The sequence below is a fragment of the Manacus candei genome, unplaced genomic scaffold (assembly GCF_025592945.1).
Source record: "Manacus candei isolate 608988 ecotype Guabito, Panama unplaced genomic scaffold, ASM2559294v1 h1tg000230l, whole genome shotgun sequence".
NCBI lineage: Eukaryota > Metazoa > Chordata > Aves > Passeriformes > Pipridae > Manacus > Manacus candei.
Window position 1 is genome coordinate 18,797 of NW_026138278.1, and position 20,497 is coordinate 39,293.

Consider the following 20,497-nt stretch of genomic DNA (forward strand, 5'->3'; position numbering starts at 1 on the left):
CACTGGGGGGCTTCATTCGGGTGTATTTATTGGGGGGGTTATGAAGTACAGGAGGGTTGGGAACAGGAGTGGGGGGCCCTGACCCACACTTGGGGGTGCAGCTCACGGGTTGGGGGAGACACAAGTGGGACACATGGGTGGGGTCATTTACTGGGGGTCAGATCCCTGTCCATGGCTCGTCCCCCAGCGTGGCAGGAGTGGCTGGGGGGGCAGGCTGGGGGCTCCCCCCATCAGGGCCTGTCCCAGGCTGAGCCCCCCCTTGTCTGTGTGTCCTCCCCACGGCCTCACAAGGTCCTGGGAGCAGAGCCCGGGGTCACGTCAGCTCCCACGGGGGGGCCAGGGCAGGGTAGCCCCCCGGGGGGGTCAGGGGCAGCCGGGGGGACCTGAGGACATCCCTGAGGTACTGCTGCAGCTGCTGCTGCAGTTTCCAGCCCCGCAGCACAGCTGGGGCCTCGCACATCTGGCCAGGGGCTGTGGGGTCCCACGGGGGTGTGGGTTCCCACGGGAGCTTGGGGTCCCATGAGGCTGTGGGGTCGTGGGGTCCTAGAAGAGGTTGGGGTCCCACAGGGCTGTGAGGTCCCACAGGGGTGTGGGGTCTCCCAGACTCCCCATGTCCCCACTGATCCCCCACTGCCTCCCATCCCGGTCCCCGTGTGACCGGAGTTCTCGGGGCCCACGGGAGCTGCCCCGCGGCTGGGCCGGGCTCAGGGCTGGGCCGGGCTCAGGGCTGGGCCAAGCTCAGGGCTGGGCCGGGCTCAGGGCTGGGCCGAGCTCAGGGCTGGGCCGGGCTCAGGGCTGGGCCGAGCTCAGGGCTGGGCCAGGCTCAGGGCTGGGCCGGGCTCAGGGCTGGGCCAGGCTCAGGGCTCTCCTGGCCAGGGCAGAGCAGCAGGTAGCACAGGTTTCCCGGGATCCTCCCGTCTGGGCCGAGCCCGTTCCCAGCCACGCAGCCCTCTGGGAAGGGTGGGGGGCCACGGGAGGATCCCAGGACCTGGAGGGGGGGCCATGGGAGTATCTTGGGGATCCCCTCGATGGGGTGGCTCCAGAGCAGCTCCGGCCCTCGGGAGGGCTTTGGGCACGGGGGCATCCGGCCCAGCTCCCCCTCACATCCCCTCGGAGCTGGAGGGGGTCTGTGCTCACCCCTCGCCCGCGGTGCTGGATCGGCCCGACGTTCCCGACGTTCCCGATGTTCCTGATGTTCCCGACGTTCCCAGCGTTCCCGGCGTTCCCGGCTCAGGCCGGGCCGTAGCAGAGGATCTCGCTCAGGTCGTAGCCGGTGACAGCGAAGGTGTCCCCGGCGGGGTCGCAGAAGCGGGCGCCGCAGACCTGCGTGTCCGTCACGCACTCGGCGTGGCAGTGCTGGATCTGTGGGACAGCGGCCGGAGCAAGGCCGGGACGGGGCAGCCACGGCTCCAGGGACACGGCCCAGGCCCCAGGGAGCAGATGTGGCTCCAAGGGCCACATCCCTGTCCCAGGCCCAGACTCACCTCGACATCATCCGTGTCCGGGTCCCTGCTGAGCTTCCAGACGTGGACAAAGGAATCCTCTGCGCCCGACAGCAGCTGCGGGGGAGCGGAGGGGCCGTGGGGACACCGCGGGGGTGGCAGCGCCAGGGCCAGGAGGGGACACTGGGGTGGGATTCCAGGAGGGATTCCAGGGTGGAATGCTAGGGTGGGATGCCAGTGGGATTCCAGGTGTGAAGCCGGCTTGGCATGCAGGTGGGGTGCCGGTGTGGGATGCTGGGGTGTGATGCTGGGTGTGGTTCCGGGTGTGATGCCGGGTGTGGTTCCGGGTGTGATTCGGGGTGGGATGCCGGGTGGGATGCCCTGACCCCCCCGTACCTTTCCGGTGAGCGGTGCCAGGTCCAGGGCGTAGATCCAGCGGGCGTGGGCGCTCACCTGGGCACGGAGCTGCCCCGTCCCTGCCTCCCACAGCCGGATCTGCCCGTTCCCGTAGCCCGCAGCCACGATCCCGTTCCACAGTGTCACCGAGGAGCAGGTGCAGCTGGGGACAGGGGCTCGTGTCACCTCCTGCCCGGGGTCCCCCCAGTCACCCTCCCGTGTGTCTGACACCCCACGGGACCCCTGGGGCTCACCCAGATCCCGGGATCTTTCCAAGCAGGGTGAACTCCTCCCCGGTGCTCCACAGGCAGAGGGTCCCGGAGTCATCAGCTGTCACCAGATCCCCAGCTGCCTCCTGTGAAAGAGATGGCTCAGGATGGGCCCTGGCACTGCCCCTGGCTCCGGGGCTGCCCCACAGGCCCCGGGAGGAGCTGACACAGCTCCCAAAGTGCTGACGGATCCTCCCGAGCGGCTCCGCTGGAACACGTCCCTGTTTGCCCAGACAGCCACAGCAAGGGCGGATTTCGAGGAACAGTCGGGGCACCCCTCCCTCCAGGATGAGTCTCGGCTCCTCCCAGCCCCGGGAATCCCACAGCCTGGCCCCAGGAGCCTCTGGAACCCATGGAGCAAAGTCCAGGGGGGCGTGTGAGGGGACGGTGACACAACAGCTCCATGTCCCCACAGTGACACAACAGCTCTGGGAACCGGTTCTGGGGATGAATTCCTTGGGGATCCCAGTGCAGGGAAAGTTCTGTGTGACTCATCAGGGAAAGTGCTGAGCAGTCTCATGTGCAGGGAGGAGGCTGATGAGCATCTGCAGGGACCCAGCCCTGGCAGCTTCCAGTGCCTAACGGAGACCCAGGAGAGCTGGGAGGGACTTTGGACAAGGGATGGAGGGACAGGACAAGGGGGAATGGCTTCCCACTGGAAAAGGGGCAATTTGGCGGGACTTTGGGAAGAAATCCTTCCCTGTGAGAGTGGTGAGGCCCTGGCACAGGCTGCCCAGAGAAGCTGTGGCTGCCCCATCCCTGGATGTGTCCAAGGCCAGGTTGGACAGGGCTTGGAGCAACCCGGGCTGGAGGGGGGTGTCCCTGCCCATGGCAGGGGGTGGGATGGAGGGGATTTAGGGCCCCCCACCCTCCCCCTTACCGGGGCCTGGCCCTGCTCGGCCGCGATGTCGGTGACGGGATCCCGGTGCTGCTCCAGGACCTCGCTCAGGGTCACGTTGGTGCCTTTGGGGGGGATGTCAAAGACCAGCACGGCCCCGGAGGACGTTCCTGCGGGTCAGGGGGTCAGCAGGGCTCAGCCCTCCCGGGCTCCCTGCCCTGCCCACAGCCAGCCCAGCTCACCCACGCAGATGAAGCGCTCCCCGGCCGCGGAGATGCCTCGGGCAAACACGGAATGTGCTGGAAGGGAAGGGTTTGTGTCACCCCTGGGGGACCCCAGGGCAGGGACTGAACCCTGTGCCAGGCACTGGGGGGTCACTCCCCAACCCTGGGGCAGGTTTGGGCACCTCACAAGACATTGAGGGGCTGGAGCGTGTCCAGGGCAGGAGCTGGGAAGGGGCTGGAGCAGCAGGAGCAGCTGAGGGAGCTGGGGGGGCTCAGCCTGGAGAAAAGGAGGCTCGGGGGGGACCTTCTGGCTCTGCAACCCCCTGACAGGAGGGGGGAGCCGGGGGGGGTCGGGCTCTGCTCCCAGGGAACAAGGGACAGGAGGAGAGGGAACGGCCTCCAGCTGTGCCAGGGGAGGCTCAGGTTGGATATTGGGGAAATTCCTCCTGGAAAGGGCTGTGCAGCCCTGGCACAGCTGCCCAGGGTGGGGGGATTTAACACCCCGTGGATGTGGTACTTGGGGCATGGCCAGGCATGTCCCTGGCAGTGCTGGGGGGCTCAGGGGCACTCACCTGCCGGGTGCTCCGGGACGTCCAGCGCGTGCCAGAACACCAGGGTGGAGCCGTCGGCCTCGTACATCTGGGACAGGGGGGACAGGGTGGGACCCGGGGGGTGACAGCCCTGGGGGAGCAGCGGGACCTCCAGGGACCCCCCCAAGCCCCCCAGCCCTCACCTGGACACCGCGTTGGGATGTGAGGACCAGGAGCACCCGGGCTGGCAGCTCGCACCAGGCGGCCTGGGGGACACAGCAGGGTGGGAGGGAGGCAGGAGTAGGACCCCCACACCCTCCTCCTGGGACCCCCCAGAACCTTCCACCAGAGGCAGGCCCCCCCTCTGCTCTCCTGGGCCCCCCCCAGACCCCACTCCTGGGGGAGGGCCCGGCCACAGCCCCCCAGGGCCAGGTGTATTTGGGGATCCCACGGGTGGGTACTTGTCAGCCTTGGGGACCCCCCCCAGTGTCCCACAAACCCCCCAAGGGGCTGCTTCCCTCTCCCCCTCCCCACAATTAGGGCACTGTGGGACCCAGGGGCCCCCTCGCCCTCCTCCCTGGCTCCGATGTCACCCGTAGTGCCAGGAGGGTGCCAGGCCCCACCTGTGCCCCCTGCCCCTCACCTGTGTGAGCAGGGGGGTGCTGAGGGCCGAGCCCCCCCCCCGCGCCGGCAGCTGCCGGGGGGGCCCCTCGGGTCCCAGCAGGCTGAGGGTGGTGCCGTGCACGGCGCCGAAGGCCCGGGGGGGCCGCGCGGGGGGGCACAGCACGGTCAGGTTGTTGTACAGGGCGGAGCTGCTGTTCCGCAGCGCCAGGGCCCGCTCCCGGCGGTACCTGGGGGGCACAGAGAGCCGGGTGTCACACCGGGCCGGGGGGGCCCAACTGATACAGGGGCACCGGGCGCAGATCCGGAGTGGTCGCGGATGGATCCAGAGAGCCGGGGCAGCTCCCAGGGGTCCGGCAGCTCCAGGGGGCTCGGGGGCGGGGGCAGGGCCGGGGGCAGATCCACCGCCCCTCCCCTCCCAGGGCCCTCCTGCCCCCCGGCCCAACGTTCTGCCCCAGGGACCCCAGAAATCCCCCCTGCCCGACCCCCGGACCGCCCCCAGTCTCCCCAGTGCCCCCCAGCTCCCCCCGCTTCCCCCCCGCTCACCCGGTGCCCGCCGCCGCCATGGAGACGCGTCGCGGCGTGATGGCGCACGGAGAGCGGCGCGCGGTGATGACGTCAGCGTTACCGTGGAGACCGGGACGCCAAGGGAGGGATGGCCGAGGTGGGACGGGGGGAACGGGGGGGGGCACCGGGGCGGGGAAAGGGGCACAGGGGGGCGGGAGGAGCTGGGGCGGGTGTGGGTGTGGGTAGTTGGAGTGTACTGGGATAAGCTGGGATGTACTGGGGTGAGCTGGGGTGTACTGGGATGTACTGGGGTGAGCTGGGGGCCCTCGCTGCCGTGGGTTGAGGTGTATGCACTGTACTGGGGTGTACCGAGATGAGCTGGGGTGGGCTGTGCTGGACCGGTCTGTACTGGAGTGTACTGGGATGAGCTGGGGGTCTGCGCCGGGGTGGGCTGTGCTGTATTGGTCTATACTGGGATGAGCTGAGAGTCCGCACTGAGGTGGGCTGTGCTGTATTGGTCTATACTGGGATGAGCTGAGAGTCCGCGCTGGGGTGGGCTGTGCTGTACTGGTCTACACTGGGGTGCACTGGGTCAGTCCCACCGGGATGCGGTGTCCCCGCTCGGCTGGGCAGGGGGAGCTGTGGGGTCTCCTGTCCCCGCGCAGAAAAAGAGATCGTCAGCCCCCAAAGCGCGACGGGACAAGTCGCACCCCCCCGCCCGGGCCTCCCCCCGGGCTTCCACCCACTCTGACACCCACACGCCCTTGGCCGAGGGCGGGAGGAGGTCCCCGCCCGGGGAACCCCTGGACGTCGAGGCCATCCTGGCCGAGCTCCTGGACCGGGTGATAGCCGAGAGCGTGCGGGCGGCGGTGGCGCGGCAGGTGAGAGACCCCTCTCCCCCGATTTGGGGGTCCTAGGGGTGTCTGGTGGGTCCGGGCGGGGGTCTCAGCGCTGTCTCTGCAGCGGGTGCCCTACACGGTGTCCCGGGCGCGGGACGCCATCCTGTGCGTCGTCGAGTGGCGGTTCCTGGCGCGGGACGAGGGGGACCCCGACCCCGGGGAGGACCCGGACCCCGAGCGAGCCCGAGCCTGGAGCGAGGACGAGGAGCCCCAGCCCTGCGTCCTGGACACCTCGGCGCAGGGCGTTGTCCCCGTCCGGCTGGTCCCTCCGTCCCTGGGAGAGGTGAGACGTGCCCCGACCACCGCGGAACCGCCCGGGGCCGCGGGACACCCGGTGTCACCCACACCGGCCCCTCTTTGTCCCCCGGGCAGGTCCCGTCCCAGGAATCCCCCGTGACAGACGAGGCTTCCTCCGAGCATCTTCTCCGGGCCCTCGACGCTGTCACCGTCCCGGCTGTCCGTCTGTCCCGGGGAGAGGTGAGACGTGCCCCGTCCCTCCCTGTGACCCCCCCCGCGCTGAGCCCCTGTAGCTCCGGGGCCACCCGGAGTGTCACCCACCCCGGCTCACCCCACGGGGCACCCCGACACCCCCACCCACACCGGCTCCCCTCTGCCCCCGGCAGGTCCCCGATGCGAAGCCCCCGAGCCAGGACCCCCCCGCAGCAGCCGGAGCTCCCCCCGCGGTTCCCGGCAGGGTCCCCGGCGCTGTTCCCACCCTGCCCGCGCCAAGGCCACCCCGCCCGAAGCCTCCCACTGCCCCCCGGTCCCCCGACAGAGAATCCCGTCCCTCGCGGCCCCCCCGGCCCCGCCCGGCCCCGCTGGGCCCCCTCCGGCCCCCGGCCCCGCGCCCGGCCGAGCCCCCGGAGCCCCCGGCGCGGGGGGACCAGCGGGCATCCCGCGGGGCCGGGCTGGGCGACCGAGAGCCAGCACCGCCATCGTCCCCCCGCGCCAGCCTGGGTTCCCTCCAGCCGGGGAGACCCCCTCGCGGCCCGGGGGCGGTGTCGGAGGGGCCCGGCCCCGGCCCGGGGGTGGCCAGGCCGGGTGCCCGGCGCGGCTCCACGCGGGTCCGGCCGCAGGTGAAGGTGCTGGACGTGTTCACCGAGCCCGAGCGGCCGCGGCCCCGCGCTGCCCCCCGCGCCAGCCGGCCGCCGGACACGGGGGGCCATCGGGGCCAGCCAGCCCCGCCGGGGCCCCCGCAGCCCCCGCCGGGCCCCCCCAGCCCCGAGCCCCCGCCGTGCGACTCCTGGCTGAGCTCGGCGCTGCTGGCGCCCGGGGTCACCGTGCGCTGGGCCGGCGGCGAGCGGCGCGGGCCGGGCACGGCGGGGCACGGCGAGCACGACGAGGAGGAGGGCGAGGTGAGCGAGGCCGAGCGGGAGCTGAGGCCCATCCTCTCCGCCCCGGCGTTCCGGCTCGCGTCGGACGGCGAGCGCTGAGGGCAGCGCCTGGAAAACCCGCCGGGAATGCGGCTGCGCCGGGCGCTGCCCCTCCTGGAATTGTCCCAGCTCCGGGGGGACCCCCGGCCCTCGGGGGGCCCTCGGCACTCCGTGTCCTACCTCCAGTCGCGCCGGGGCCGGCACCGGGACCGGAGCTCAGGGCCCTTTGCCAGAGCTGCTGAAGAGAACAGCAATAAAATCAAATCAGAGGAGTTTTCCGTCGCCGGGCTCCCGCCGCTGCCCGGCACCGGGAGCGGGAGCGGGGCCCGGGCGGTCCCACCGGAGCGGGGCCGGGAGCTCCGGCCGCAGCAGCCGCGGTGCCACCACCCCCCGGGCCCACCCGCGGCGCGTCCCCGCAGCCCATCTGCCCCCAGAGGAGAAACCGGGGGGATGGAACGGGGTGACACGGGTGGTTTCACCCCATGAGCAGGCCGTGGGCCTCGCCCTGTCCCCGGGCTGCCCGTCCTGGGGGCTGTCCTCCGGGCATGGACCCTCCTGCAGCCCCCCGGGGTGACAGCGAGGGGGGTGAACAGCCCTGGGGTGGCACCGGGGACACTGAGGTGGTACAGGGGACACCGGGGCGGCACCTGGAAACAACGCCTACTCTCTGTTGCTAATGAGGCGTGGATTTCAGTTCCTCATTAGCATAAGAGGAGGAGTGGGCGTGGTTTTCGGATCTTCATTAGAATGAGGTGAGTGGGCGTGGTTTTCAGTTCATATTTAGCGTGATGAGGAGTGGGCGTGGTCTCTCCGTCGCACGTGCTCGGCAGTTCATTCGGTGTTCGTGGGGCTCCACTCCGGGGGTCGAACGAGACAAGTACCCCAAAATTAAGTGTCCTATTTGTCCCACTCCCTACGCTTGTGCAGCTCCTCCCTTGTCACACAACGCACCGCAGGAAAACTTCGGGGTGAAAAGGAGCTGTTTGGGTCCCTCCTGGGCAGGGACAGAACTGCAACCTTGTTCCTTTTGCTGTCGGGGCGGAGGCAGCGCCCGCGGAGTTTTCAGTGACAGGTTTCACCACCGAGTGCTGATTAGAGGAAATACTGCAACTGCCATTAACCCTTTCCAGCAGAGTGGCACACGGGACACTGGAGTGGCAAAGGGGGCACAGAGCTCACCCTCCTGCCCGCTCCAGCCACTCTCCTGTCTGTCCCGGTGTCCCGGCAGCTCCCGGGCCAGAGGGGCCCGTGCCGTGCCCTACTGCCGGCTGGGCAAAGGTCCTGCTCCGACCTCTGTCCCCGGCCCCACCCGCGCCCAGCCATGGAGCTGCCGGGGGCCGTGAGCCCCCCGTGGTGGCTCCTGCTGCTCCTGCCCTCGGGGCTGCTGCTCTGGGCCAGGCGCAGACCCCCCTGGGACCCCCGCAAGTGTCCCACCGACCTGACGGGCAAGACGGTGATTGTCACCGGAGCCAACAGCGGTGAGCGGGGACGGGGACGTGTGTGGGTGACATGGAGCTGTGGGGTGTCCTGCGGAGAACACGGGTGTCCCTTCTCCAGCCCTGGCGCCCAGCCCCTGCCTCGGGGCTGCCAGCCGGTGGCTGGTCCCTGGGAACCCACAATGTGATCCCCGTGCCCCGTGCCCATGGCACCTCATGCCGGGTGGGCACTCCCCGTGCCCCCTGCCCACCCTCGGTGTCCAGACTCTGTCCCGGCTGCGTTAATGACTGACAGCCAAGGTCACCACACTGCCGGCCACCACGGCCACCCTGTCACACCAGGGAGGGGGTCACTGCTCCCACCCGTGTCCCACTGCTGAGCACGGGGTCGGGCTGGCACAGCCGGGGACACTGGGACCCCCAGGTTGGGATTGGGGTGTCCCCATGTGCCCAGGGACAGGGTGGCCCCACACGTGCTCGGCTCCATTCCTGCTCCGGTTGCTCCCCACTGTGCTGGAGCACTGACACAGAGCTGTGGGGGCACTGGGCCGTGGGGAGGGTTGGGGCCCGCAGCAGGGGCTGCCCGGACCCTGGGGACAGCAGGTGACCCCCGGGGACCCCTCGCCTTGGGGCCCGGCGGGGATCAGCCCGGCCCGCTCCGTGTGCCGCAGGCATCGGCAAGTGCGTGGCCATGGACCTGGCGCGCCGGAACGCCCGCACCATCCTGGCGTGCCGGAGCCGGGAGCGGGGCCAGGCGGCGGTGGAGGAGATCCGGGCGGCCACCGGGAACCCGGCGGTGGTGCTGCGGCTGCTGGACACGGGCTCGCTGGCCTCGGTGCGCGCCTTCGCCCGCGCCGTGCTGAGGGAGGAGCCGCGGCTCGACGTGCTGGTCAACAACGCCGGTGTCACCGGTACGGCACCGGGCCCCCGGCCGGTCCAGCGCCCCGCCCCTTCTGTGCTGCCCACACAGTGCCCACCCCCCTTTTCCAGGGCTGCCCTTCACCATCACTGCTGAGCGGCTGGAGCAAACCTTCACCACCAACTACCTGGGCCCGTTCCTGCTCACCAACCTGCTGCTGGGTGTGTGGGGGGCCGGGGGGCTCTGGGGTGCCCTCCCCTCTCACACCACTCCTGCTCACGCCCTGCTGCTGGGCGAGCACAGGGGTGTGGCGGATCTGGGACCCCTCCCCGCTCACCCCTGCTCCTCGCAGACCTGCTGAAGGCCTCGGCGCCCTCGCGGGTGGTCAATGTCTCGTCGTTCCGGCACAGCGTGGGCACGGCCGACAGCAGGTTCCTCACGGGGCAGCGGCACCCGGGTGGGTACGACGCTGCCTACAGCAGCACCAAGCTGATGAACCTGCTCTTCACCGCGGAGCTGGCGCGGCGTCTGCGCGGCACAGGTGGGTGCCAGGGTCGGCTGTGCCGTGGGGTACACCCAAGGGCCACCCCCATCCCAACCCCTCTGTGCTGTTGTGCCATGGCCCAGGGGCTGCCGATGGCGCTGGGGGGTCTCACCCCAGTTGGAGACTCCCCATAACCCGTGTGGGCAGCAGAACCCTGGCCGGGGTGGCCCTGGTGCCAGGCCCGGGGTAGGCCCTGCTCCGAGGCAGGGCTGGGGCTGCTCCCGCCGTTCCCCGTGGTGCCCTGGCGTGGCACTGACGCTGCGGCCCGGCAGGGGTGACGGCCAACGCGCTGAGCCCCGGCGTGGTGAGCACCAGCATCATGCGCCACTTCAGCTGGGCCGTGCGGGCGCTCTTCGTGCTCCTGCGCCCCTTCATGAAGGTGAGCGGGGCCGGGTCCTGCCCGGCCCGGGGCAGAGGGCGGGCAGGGGCTGCAGGACCCCCCTGACCCCCGTCCCCCGCAGTCGGCCGAGCAGGGCGCTGCCAGCACCATCTTCTGCGCCGTGTCGGAGGAGGCCGAGGGCATCAGTGGGAAGTACTTCGACAGCTCGTGCCAGCTGGCGCTGCCCTCGGCGCCCGCCCGCGACACCGCGCTGGCACGGAAGCTCTGGGAGGCGTCGGAGCGGCTGACGGGGCTCACGGAGGGACCCCGGGGCTGAGCCCTCGGGACGTGGCCACACAGGGAGACCCTCAGGGTGGGGAGGGAGACACGATCACCCCTCTGTTTGCCGCGTGCCCGCCCCGTGCCACCCAAGGGATGACACAGCGCCGGCCCGGTGGGACTGTGACCCCTTTATTAAAGCCCCCAGTGCCGTCACTCCCAGGCGATGTCCAGGTCCAGGCGCTGCCTCCGCACAAACTGCAGGAACCCGTCGTAGTCGCGCCGGTGGATGTCGGGGCAGCGGGACAGGTCCAGGCGCCGCAGGGGCCCCTCGGAGCCCAGCAGGTGCCACACGGTGTGGGGGGACACTTGGCTCCCGGCCAGCGAGAGCTCCTGCAGCTCCCCCAGCTCCGGCTCCAGCACCGAGTCCAGCGGGAAGGGCAGGGCGAGCAGGCGCAGGCTCTGCAGCCGCGGGGCCCGGCTCAGCGCCGAGGCCAGCGTGGAGCTCAGCACCGGCACGTGAGCGGCTGGCACGGGCCCGGCCAGGGCCAGCGAGAAGCTCTGCAGCTGGGGTAGCCCCTGGGGCAGCAGGTCGGTGGCCCAGCGGGGCGGCAGGGTGGGGGGCTCGGCAGGGCCGTGGGGGTCGGGAGGAATGTGCAGCTCGGTGCTGAAGCTCTGCAGGCCGGGGCAGCTGGCGAGTAGGGCGGGCAGCGACAGCGGGTCTGGGCAGCTGAAGCCGTGCAGGGTCAGGGCGTGCAGGCGGGTGCCCAGGGCCTCCGCCAGCGGCAGCACCTCTGCCAGCGCCCGGCCGCGCTGCCCGGCACAGCCCAGCGTCAGCCGGGACAGGCACTCCCAGCCCGGCAGCTCCCGCAGCCCCGCGGGGCCGGGCCCGTCCCCCAGCCACACGCTGAGCTCCTCGGCCCGGGGACACACGGCGTGGACGGTGCCCAGGGCGTCCTCCTCCAGCTCCTCGAGCTGCCGCAGGGGCAGGGTGAGCGGGGGCCCCCCCGGCGCCGCCCCCCGGCCCCGCGCCAGCTCCCGCAGCGCCGGGAAGCCCTCGGGGTCGGCGGTGCCGTCCAGCTGCCCCGCGTGGAGCAGGCGCAGCGCGTCCGGCACGGCCCCGTGTGCCAGCACGTCCAGGCGCGGCAGGGCCAGCAGCAGGAAGGCCACGGCGGCCGCCGCGTCCCCGCCGGGCTCCAGGTCGCGGGCCAGCAGCACGCGCAGCGCGGGGCAGCCGGGGGCCCGTGCCAGGGGGTCGTAGCCCAGGTGCCGCAGGGCCCGCGGGGTCACCTTCCTGCAGCCCGACACGTCGAGCTCGCGCAGGAGGCGGCAGCAGGAGCCCACGGCCGACAGCACCTGCACGTTGGCCTGCGTGTGTGCCAGCCCCAGGCGGCTCAGCCGGGGCAGCCCCTCGGCCACGTCCACCAGCACGGCCGGGGAGAGCCGCCCGCAGCCCCCCAGGTCCAGGGAGCTCAGGCCCTGCAGTCACACGGGGAGACCCTCAGCGGGGCGGGCAGGGGGGCACAGATCCCCCGTACCCACCCGTGCTGGGTGGGCACCCCCTGCCCCACAGAGGGTGGGCACCCCAAGATGCCAAGCAAGGTCTGGGACCCCCACCCACTGCCCCTTTCCCATGGACCCTGGCACCCCCAGCCCCACTTCCCCGGCCCCATGGTGGGTGGGCATCCCCAGTGTCACAGAGGATGGGCCCCACTCTCCCAATCCCACGGACCACGGCACCCCCAGCCCCACGGAAGGTGGGCTTCCCCAGCTCCATGGACCATTGCACCCCCAGCCCCACGGAAGGTGGGCTTCCCCAGCTCCATGGACCATTGCACCCCCAGCCCCTCTCCCCCATCCCTGCAGAGAGTGGCACCCAGAGCCCCAAGGCCCATGACAGCCCCCCCAGGGAAGCTGTGCCCCTGCTGCCCCAGCCCCAGGGAAGCTGTGCCCCCTTGCCCCGTGCCCACCTGGCAGCGCAGGACGACGAGGTGGCCCAGGGCGTTGTTGGCCAGGGCGGGGCAGTGGCGCAGGCTGAGCTGGCGCAGGTGAGGCAGCAGCAGCAGAGGTGCAGCGCCGCGCGCGACAGGCGCCGGCTCGTCCCCAGTAGCCGCAGCAGCTCCTGCACCAGCCCGCAGGCTGGGGGCACGGCTCAGTGGGGCACCCACCCACCGGGCAAGGGGGGCCAGCAGGGCTCGGGACCCCCATTCACCCCACACAAGGGTCAGCGGTGCCCGGCACCTCCACCCGCCCCACAGGGTGGGCTCAGGGCCCTGGCACGGCCACCCACCCACCTGGGGGGCAGTGATACCCCTCCACCCATCTGGGGGGCAGTGACACCCCTCCACCCACCTGGGGGGCAGCGACACCCCTCCACCCACCTGGGGGGCAGCGACACCCCTCCACCCACCTGGGGGGCAGTGATACCCCTCCACCCATGGGACACCCCTCCACCCATCCGGGGGTCCCAGGGCCCCGGTACCACCTCCTGCCCAGCATGGGGGGCTCAGGGAGCCTGGCACGCCCCCTCCCCTCCTCTGGGGGTCCCAGGGCTCACCCAGGTCGTTGAAGGGGCCCACGAGGAAGCGGAACTCGTACTCGTCCAGGTAGTTGTCACTGTAGTCCTTGGCCCAGAAGCTCTGCATGTGCTGGGCCAGGCTCTGCAGGCACAGCGAGGCCAGCGTGGGCACTGCCCGCCGACGGGGCATCCCTGGGGTGGCACAGGGATGGGGACAGTCAGGGATCAGCCACTGTGGACACTGCCCGCCACCAGGGCATCCCTGGGGACAGGGATGGGACCGGGACAGTCAGGGATCAGCCCCCACAAACACGCTGTGGGGACAGGGACACTCAGGGACGGGACGCGGCCCCGCCACCCGGCACGGCCCGACCTCCTTTTGGGGTCCCTCTCGCCCAGCCGGGGCAGAGCCGGCCCCGCCCGGCCCGGCCGTGCCCTCGGCCCCGCCCGGTGCCCGCTTTGGTTTCGGTTTCACTCCGTTCTCGGCTTTATCCTGGGGGGAATCCCACCGCGATCCAGGGATGAACCAGCGCGGCCCAACCTCCGAAACCCCCCTGGACCCCCCGGGACACCCCAAACCTCACCCGCAGCTCCCGGCGGGCAGCGGCGGCTCCGGGAGCGGGCCAGGGGTTAACTGGGTCCGGGGACTCCCGGCTGGTGGCACTGGCCCGTGTCCCTGGAATTAGCAAGGAACGAGGGGGTGAACCCTGACGGGATATTGAAGCCTCGGCCCGACACCGAATCCCAGTTCCTGGATGTGGAAACTTGGGAGACATCCCGGAGAGCCCAGTGGGGTGGGGAAGGGTCACTGGGGTGGAAACTGGAGAGGGGGAACACCAGCCCTGCTGCCGGGGGGGCCAGGGACATGGGGACATGGAGACTGGGAAAGGACCCTCCAGGACTGGGAAAAGACCCTCTGAAACCCGGAAAAAACTCCCAGGGACAGGGAAAAGACTCCCAGGGACAGGGAAAAGACCCTCTGGGATGTGGAAAAGACCCTCCTGGACTAGGACGAGATCATTGGAGACTGGGAAAAACTCCCGGGGACTGGGAAAAGACCCTCCAGGGCCAGGAAGAGACCCTCAAGACACTGGGAAAAGACCCTCTGGGACCGGGATAAGACCCCCACGGGAGCGGGAAAAGCCCCTGCGGGGAGCCGCTCCGGGCACAGGCCAGTGGGAAGGGGCGGCGGGCACGGCAGGAGCTCGGGAACACGGGAGTAGGGGAAGGAGGTGCCCCCCGGGGCCGGGCACGGTGAGGGCCGCGGGCACTGCAGCCCTGGGAGCCGGAGCGGGTCGGGATCGCAGCGCTGGGACATGGGGGGGATCGGGGATGGCGGGGGCCAGACCCCTCCCGGTGCCGGGATCAGCGGGGACAGTCCAAGGCAGGGGGATCTCTCCCCCACATCGGCCGCTTTGGGGACCCCTCCTTGGAGACCCTCACTCAGGGACCCCTCCTTTGGGACCCTTCCTTAGGGATACCCCCTTAGGGACTCCTCCTCAGAGACCCCTCCCCAGGGACCCCCTCCTTGGGGAACTCCCCCTTTGGGGACCCTTCCTTGCGATGCCCCCCTCCGAGACCCCACCCCGGGGACCCTTCCTTGGGGAACCCTCCTTTGGGATCCCTCCTTTGGGGACCCTTCCTTGGGGGACCCCCTTTTGGGATCCCCTAATTGGAGACCCCCTCCTTTGGGGAACCCCCTTTTGGGACCCCTCCTTTGGGGACCCTTCCTTGGGGAACCCCCCTTTGGGACCCCTCCTTTGGGGACCCTTCCTTGGGGGACCCCCTTTTGGGATCCCCTAATTGGAGACCCCCTCCTTTGGGACCCCTCTTTTGGGACACCCCCTTAAGGACTCCCCCTCGGAGACCCCTCCCCAGGGACCCTCCTCAGTGACCACTTTTGGGGACCCCCCCCCCTTCACCGACCCCCCCTCCTTGGGGACCCCCCCCCTTTGCGACCCCCGACCACCCCTCTTGGGAGTCTCCTCCTTCCCCCTCCCGCGCTGGAATCAACACCAAAACCACACCACTAGGCCCAAAACCGAGCCCACCAACCCCCCCCCCGCCTTGAGCGGGGCGGCGTGTAAACAACCCGTCTCCATGGCAACACCTCCCGGGACCACCCCTCCCCTCGCTACCACTGGGACCCGCCAGCACTTACCGGCGGCTCCTCTCCCCCGTCTTATCCCTTCTCTTCCCGCCCCGTCCCGACTGGTCCCATCCCCTTTTTTCCTTCCTCTTCCTCCTCCTCCTCCTCCCTCTGCCAGGCCCCGCCATGACTACACTTCCCAGGCGTCACTGCGCGCTTTGCGCTTGCGCACAACACGAAGGACCCCCTTTCGCCCTTACTGGCCCCCTCCGGGCTGCCCCGTGCCGTGCCTGACGCCCAGCGCGGCCGTACGGCCGCGCTGGGCGTCAGGCACGGCGCGGGGCAGCCCGAGCTGGGGGGGGGGCCTCGTGGTCGGGCGTGGTCGGCGGTACCGGGAGCGACCGGGCCGGAGGTACCGGGGGGGGGGGACACACGATGGGGGGGAGGATTTTGGGGGATAAAAGGGGGAGATTTGGGGCGGGGGTGGTGGGGAGCGGGGCGGCCGCGGTTATGGGGGTGCGGGGAGTGGAGGGGTTGGTGTAAGGGGGGGGGCGGGGGCGTGTAAAGGGGGGTTTTGGGGGGGGGGTCCGGGGGGTGTTTGGGGTGTGGGGGGGTGTGTATAGGGGGTCTGTGGGGGTGTGTGGGGTCTGGGAGGGGTCTAGGAGCGATTATGGAGGGGGTAGAGGCGTCTGGGAGGGGTAAGGGGGCGTGGGGGCGTGTGAAGGGGGTTTGGGGGGGGTCCGGGGGGTGTTTGGGGTGTGTGTGGGTGTATAGGGGGTCTGGGGGGGTGTCTGGGGTCTGGGTCTGGGGGCGATTATGGAGGGGTAGATGCGTCTATGGGGGGGGTTAAGGGGGCGTGGGGGTGTCTAAAGGGGGTTTGGGGGGGGTCCGGGGGGTGTTTGGGGTGTGTGTGGGTGTATAGGGGGTCTGTGGGGGTGTCTGGGGTCGGAGTCTGGGGGCGATTATGGAGGGGTAGATGCGTCTATGGGGGGGTTAAGGGGACGTGGGGGCGTCTGAAGGGGGTTTTGGGGGGGTCCGGGGGGTGTGTGTGGGTGTATAGGGGGTCTGTGGGGGTGTGTGGGGTCTGGGGGGAGTTTTGGGGGCGATTATGGGGGGGTAGAGTCGTCTGGGAGGGGTAAGGGGGCGTGGGGGTGTGTGAAGGGGGTTTGGGGGGGGTCCGGGGGGTGTTTGGGGTGTGTGTGGGTGTATAGGGGGTCTGTGGGGGTGTCTGGGGTCGGAGTCTGGGGGCGATTATGGAGGGGTAGATGCGTCTATGGGGGGGTTAAGGGGGCGTGGGGGCGTCTGAAGGGGGTTTTGGGGGGGCCTGGGGGGGTCTTTGGGGGTTATTGGGGTCTGTGGGGCTGTCTTTGGTGTGTGAGGGGGGTCTAGGGGCGATTATGGGGGGTAGAGGCGTCTATGGGGGGGGTTAAGGGGGCGTGGGGGTGTCTGAAGGGGGTTTTGGGGGGTCTTTGGAGGTTATTGGGGGCTGTGGGGCTGTCTTTGGTGTGTGGGAGGGGTCTGGGGGCGATTGTGGGGATGTAGAGAGGTGTCTGGGGGGTGTGGGGACGTCTAAAGGGGGGTTTTGGGGGGGGTCTGGGGGTGTTTGGGGTCTGTGGGGGTGTCTGGGGTCTGAGGGAGGGGTCTGTTGGGGGTCTGGAGGCGATTATGGAGGGGTAGAGGCGACTATGGGGGGGGTAAGGGGGCGTGGGGGTGTCTGAAGGGAGTTTGGGGGTGTCTGGGGGTGTTTGGGAGGGGTCTTTGGGGGTTTTGGGGGTCTGTTGGGCTGTCTTTGGTGTGTGGGAGGGGTCTGGGGGCAATTGTGGGGATGTAGAGAGGTGTCTGGGGGTGTGTAGGGGCATCTAAAGAGGGGTTTTGGGGGTGTCTGGGGTGTTTGTGGTATGTGGGAGGGGTCTGTGGGGGTGTGGGTGTGTGAGAGGGGTCTATGGGGGTGACTGTGGGGGTGCAGAGGGATCTATGGGGGCATGTGGATGGAGTGTGGGGGTGTCTAAAGGGGTGTTTGGGGGTCTCTGTGAGGGATTTGGGGGGTCTGGGGGGGTCTGAGGTGTGTGTGCAGAGTCTGTGGGGTCTAAAGGGGTGATGGGGGTCTGTGTGTGGGTCTCAGGGGCATATGGGGTTCTGTGTAAGGGGTTTATGGGGCATTTGGGGGGGCTGAGGGGGTATGTGGGTGTGTCTGGGGGTCTGTACAAGGAGATAATGGCGATTTTGGGGGGGGTCTGGGGGCCTACAGGCACGTGTGGGAGGCACAGGAGTGTTTGGGGGTCTGTGTGGGGGTCTTTGGGGGGGTCTGTGGTGGTGGGAGGGGTAAAAAGATGTAGGGGGAGCCTTTGGGGCCTGTGTGAGGGGGGCCTGTGTGAGGGGGGCCTGTGTGAGGGGGGCCTGTGTGAGGGGGGTCTGGGGGTCTGTGGGTCTGTGTGAGGGGGGTCTGGGGGTCTGTACTGGAGCAGGGCTTGGTCCAGGGTCTGTTACCCCCTGTGGGCCTTCCCCCCAAAGCCCCCCATTCCCTGGGCCCCCCGAGGCCCTTCATTCCCAGGGTTCCCCCTCAGGGCCCCCCTTTTCCTGGGTGCTGCCTGTGGCTGCAGATCCCGGGGCTGTTCCCACTGCAGTTCCCCTTTTCCCAGCGGTGCCAGGACCCTCTGCTCCGTGTGTAATGTTAGGGGCTCCTGGGGGGGCTCAGGGGAGGAGTTTGGGGGGAAGGAAAACCCCCCAGTCCCTCGGGATTGCAGAGGGGGAGTGGGAAGGTTTGATGTGGAGCCGAGGCGGGAATGAGTCAGTAATTAGTGCCCGGGCTAATTGGGGGAGCTCGTTAGGGCTGGCAGGGACAGAGCGGGGTTGGCATGGCTGGGAATTCCCGGTCCTGCATCCAGAGGAGGCCCAGCACCTTCCAGCAGGGAATTCTGGCTGCTGGGAATGCTGTCAGCCCTGGTTGGTACAACTGGTGAATAATTAATTAGTGGGATCAATTCTCTGTTAATTAATTACTAATTGGGGGGAGCTCGTTAGGGCTGGCAGGGCTGGATCTCCCCAGTCCTGGATGCAGGGAAGGCAGAGCCCTTTCCAGCCGGGAATTCTGCCTGCTGGGAATTCCCTCGGAGCACGGCCCACCCGGTTAGCACAGTGTGTGAATAAACAATGAGATGGATTAGCTGTTAATTAACTACCTTAATTAAATTAACAAGCCCCGGTTAATTAAGGGGGTCCAGGCCGTACCTGTGTGGGCTGTGAGGGGTCCCGGGGGCTCTGCTGGTGCCATCCCTTGCTCTGGGAATTCCGGGATCCGGGCTGGTTGGGTGGGGATGGACCTTCTCACGCCATTCCCGGGCCGTGGGGTCCTGGCAGGCCCCAGTTCCACGCAGCATTTTCGGGTTTCCGTGTCTGTCCCCCAGAATTCCGGGGGCGCTCGTGTCCGTCGGGAATTCCCGCAGCCCGGGGCTCTCCCACGGCGCCTTCCCGGGGCTGCTGGAGGCTCCTGGAGGCTCCGGGCAGGGTGTTTGGGCACCTGCCCAGGTGACCTTGGAGCGGTTCCTTCATCCCTTCCTCCCTCTGCTCCCGAGGGAGCCGGGCGGTGGCTGTCCCTCCCTCGGGGCTGCGGGACTGAACACGGGATGAGATTCCTTCGGTGTGTCTGAGGGGGAAAACGGGGAATTGTAATGGATGTCAGCCTGAGCAGCTGCTGGGGCTGCCCAGGTGGTCACGTGTGACTGATGATCCAGAGCCCCAAATTCCACCCCCATGCGGCAGAGGAAAATTTCGGGGGGGTTGCACCCATTCCTGAGCTTTCCAGTCTGCCCTGTTTGCTGGGAAAATGCCTGAAGAATGGAAAACAGCAGGGCAGGACAGGGGTGGTGGGGATGGCAGGGATGCAGGAGCTTGGGGGGCAGTGCCCTGACTGGATCGGCCCCTCGGCTCTGCAGCCAGCTATCCCAGGGATTGGGGTGCCGCAGGGATTGGGGTGCCGCAGGGATTGGGGTGCCGCAGGGATTGGGGTGTTGATGGAATGGGGTTTATGGATTATGGAATCCCTGGGTACTCTCTCCCCCCACGCCCTCCTTTACCTGCCCTCTGAGGGAGGAGGACGGCCAGGAATTCCGTAAGGAATGAGGGAGAGAAGTTGAGGGCTGGGAATTGCTCGGAGCAGGATCCCGGGGGGTTTGTGAGGGAGGAAATCCGGGAGCTGCTGCTCCCGCAGCCGAGCAAAGTCCCGCAGGGAACGGGCAGTTCTGCAGTTCTGCCCTTCCCCGAGCGATGAGCGGAGCAGGGACGCGGTTAAATCGGCTTTCCTGGGAATGATCCCACCTGGAATGGGCCGGGAATGCCGGGGGGGTTGGATGGGGCTGAGCCGGAATGCACTGACCTCCCGCCGCGTCCTTGGCGTGTCCGGGCGTTGCTGTGGCTGCGGAGCATCGATCCCAACCCGGGTCCCTCCCGAGCTGGGGTTGCCGAGGGACCCGCGGGGGCTGCGGTGCCGCGGAGAGCCGGGAGGGCGCAGAATCCAGGGATCTGCCGGGTCCTAGTGCCGGGATCAGCCCCTCCTGGAGCTGGGGGGGCTCAGCCTGGAGAAAAGGAGGCTCAGGGGGGACCTTCTGGCTCTGCAACCCCCTGACAGGAGGGGGGAGCCTGGGGGGGGTCGGGCTCTGCTCCCAGGGAACAAGGGACAGGAGGAGAGGGAACGGCTCCAGCTGTGCCAGGGGAGGTTTAGTTGGATATTGGGAAAATTCGTCATGGAAAGGGCTGTGCAGCCCTGGCACAGGGGTGGAAACAAAGTTCCTGGGGGGATTTAACACCCTGTGGATGTGGCACTTGGGGACGTGGTCAGGGGTGGCCCTGGCAGTGCTGGGCAGTGAGTGGACTTGGGGGTCTCAGAGGGATTTTTCACCCTAAGCCTCTCCATAATTCCATGGAAATCGGGGTGTGATCCCTGCAGGGAGTGCAGTGCTGGCCTTGGTGACACCCTGTCCCCCCCTCAGGTTGTTCCCAAGTGACCTGGGTGAGGGACTTCATTTTAGGTGCTGGATGTCCCTAATTTGGGGGGGCTGGTGAAGCCCCTGCATCCCTGAGCTCTGTGGCAGGAGAGGGATTTTGGACAAGGGATGGAGGGACAGGACACAGGGAGTGGCTTCCCACTGCCAGAGGGCAGGGTTAGAGGAGATATTGGGCAGGAATTGCTGGCTGTGAGGGTGTTGAGCCCCTGTCCCAGGTTGGGCAGAGAAGCTGTGGCTGCCCCTGGATCCCTGGGAGTGTCCAAGGCCAGGCTGGAGCCACCTGGGCTGGTGGAAGGTGTCCCTGCCCATGGCAGGGGTGGCACTGGATGGGCTTTAATGTCCCTTCCCACCCAA

At 69.0% G+C, this 20,497-nt stretch overlaps 5 protein-coding genes across 9 annotated transcripts in view; 3 read left to right on the plus strand and 2 right to left on the minus strand.

Moving 5' to 3' along the window:
- Nucleotides 1-11: 11 nt before the first annotated feature.
- On the minus strand, nucleotides 12-4,902 carry WDR54 (WD repeat domain 54). 3 transcript variants are annotated; one of them, XR_007901413.1, is made up of 11 exons: nucleotides 4,867-4,902; nucleotides 4,343-4,550; nucleotides 3,903-3,965; nucleotides 3,742-3,808; nucleotides 3,188-3,244; nucleotides 2,988-3,115; nucleotides 2,093-2,193; nucleotides 1,839-2,001; nucleotides 1,485-1,559; nucleotides 1,138-1,362; nucleotides 12-988 (listed from the first exon to the last, which is right to left on the minus strand). XR_007901413.1 is itself a non-coding variant. In XM_051774844.1 (11 exons), exons 1-10 carry the CDS (start codon nucleotides 4,884-4,886, stop codon nucleotides 1,231-1,233), a joined length of 1,014 nt encoding a protein of 337 aa, XP_051630804.1. In that variant the 5' UTR covers nucleotides 4,887-4,902; the 3' UTR covers nucleotides 12-1,185; nucleotides 1,222-1,230. The 3 variants fall into 3 exon arrangements, 2 of the variants coding, with proteins under 2 accessions (XP_051630804.1, XP_051630803.1); XM_051774844.1 differs by having other exon boundaries at nucleotides 12-1,185; nucleotides 1,222-1,362; XM_051774843.1 differs by having other exon boundaries at nucleotides 12-1,362.
- A 52-nt stretch (nucleotides 4,903-4,954) lies between these two features.
- On the plus strand, nucleotides 4,955-7,159 carry CUNH2orf81 (chromosome unknown C2orf81 homolog). The gene is made up of 5 exons (XM_051774826.1): nucleotides 4,955-4,984; nucleotides 5,493-5,708; nucleotides 5,791-6,009; nucleotides 6,099-6,203; nucleotides 6,350-7,159. Exons 1-5 carry the CDS (start codon nucleotides 4,976-4,978, stop codon nucleotides 7,157-7,159), a joined length of 1,359 nt encoding a protein of 452 aa, XP_051630786.1. The 5' UTR covers nucleotides 4,955-4,975.
- Nucleotides 7,160-8,350: 1,191 nt separating this feature from the next.
- On the plus strand, nucleotides 8,351-10,752 carry LOC127464515 (retinol dehydrogenase 13-like). The gene is made up of 6 exons (XM_051774845.1): nucleotides 8,351-8,577; nucleotides 9,207-9,446; nucleotides 9,526-9,615; nucleotides 9,747-9,935; nucleotides 10,211-10,317; nucleotides 10,400-10,752. Exons 1-6 carry the CDS (start codon nucleotides 8,421-8,423, stop codon nucleotides 10,592-10,594), a joined length of 978 nt encoding a protein of 325 aa, XP_051630805.1. The 5' UTR covers nucleotides 8,351-8,420; the 3' UTR covers nucleotides 10,595-10,752.
- Nucleotides 10,753-13,114: 2,362 nt separating this feature from the next.
- LOC127464517 (uncharacterized) lies at nucleotides 13,115-19,651 on the minus strand. Of its 2 annotated transcripts, XM_051774849.1 has the most exons (4): nucleotides 19,458-19,651; nucleotides 18,372-18,747; nucleotides 13,634-13,730; nucleotides 13,136-13,246 (listed from the first exon to the last, which is right to left on the minus strand). In XM_051774849.1, exons 1-4 carry the CDS (start codon nucleotides 19,563-19,565, stop codon nucleotides 13,150-13,152), a joined length of 678 nt encoding a protein of 225 aa, XP_051630809.1. In that variant the 5' UTR covers nucleotides 19,566-19,651; the 3' UTR covers nucleotides 13,136-13,149. The 2 variants fall into 2 exon arrangements, 1 of the variants encoding a protein (XP_051630809.1); XR_007901414.1 differs by lacking the exons at nucleotides 13,634-13,730; nucleotides 18,372-18,747; nucleotides 19,458-19,651 and adding an exon at nucleotides 15,216-15,382 and having other exon boundaries at nucleotides 13,115-13,246.
- DCTN1 (dynactin subunit 1) overlaps nucleotides 15,496-20,497 on the plus strand; it is a 54,677-nt gene continuing 49,675 nt past the window's right edge. The window contains exon 1 of one of the 2 annotated variants that reach the window (XM_051774835.1): nucleotides 15,496-15,555. The gene's annotated coding sequence lies outside the window, so the exon portion shown is untranslated. The remainder of the gene's footprint in view (nucleotides 15,556-20,497) is intronic. The other variant, XM_051774836.1, reaches the window with a different exon arrangement.

Coding starts and splice junctions, on each gene's coding strand:
- WDR54 (XM_051774844.1), bottom strand. CDS start 4,886: ATGGCGGCGGCGGGCACCGG. Junction 3,809..3,902: donor CATCCCAACGCGGTGTCCAG/GTGAGGGCTGGG, acceptor CCCCTGTCCCAG/ATGTACGAGGCCGACGGCTC. Junction 3,245..3,741: donor CGTCCCGGAGCACCCGGCAG/GTGAGTGCCCCT, acceptor CTTCCCTTCCAG/CACATTCCGTGTTTGCCCGA.
- CUNH2orf81 (XM_051774826.1), top strand. Junction 6,010..6,098: donor TCCCTCCGTCCCTGGGAGAG/GTGAGACGTGCC, acceptor TCCCCCGGGCAG/GTCCCGTCCCAGGAATCCCC. Junction 6,204..6,349: donor TCCGTCTGTCCCGGGGAGAG/GTGAGACGTGCC, acceptor TGCCCCCGGCAG/GTCCCCGATGCGAAGCCCCC.
- LOC127464515 (XM_051774845.1), top strand. CDS start 8,421: ATGGAGCTGCCGGGGGCCGTGAGCCCCCCGTGGTGGCTCCTGCTGCTC. Junction 9,447..9,525: donor CAACAACGCCGGTGTCACCG/GTACGGCACCGG, acceptor CCCCTTTTCCAG/GGCTGCCCTTCACCATCACT. Junction 9,616..9,746: donor GCTCACCAACCTGCTGCTGG/GTGTGTGGGGGG, acceptor TGCTCCTCGCAG/ACCTGCTGAAGGCCTCGGCG.
- LOC127464517 (XM_051774849.1), bottom strand. CDS start 19,565: ATGCTCCGCAGCCACAGCAACGCCCGGACACGCCAAGGACGCGGCGGG. Junction 18,748..19,457: donor GCATTCCCGGCCCATTCCAG/GTGGGATCATTC, acceptor TCAGTCCCGCAG/CCCCGAGGGAGGGACAGCCA. Junction 13,731..18,371: donor ACCCCTCACAGCCCACACAG/GTACGGCCTGGA, acceptor TGCTAATTCCAG/GGACACGGGCCAGTGCCACC.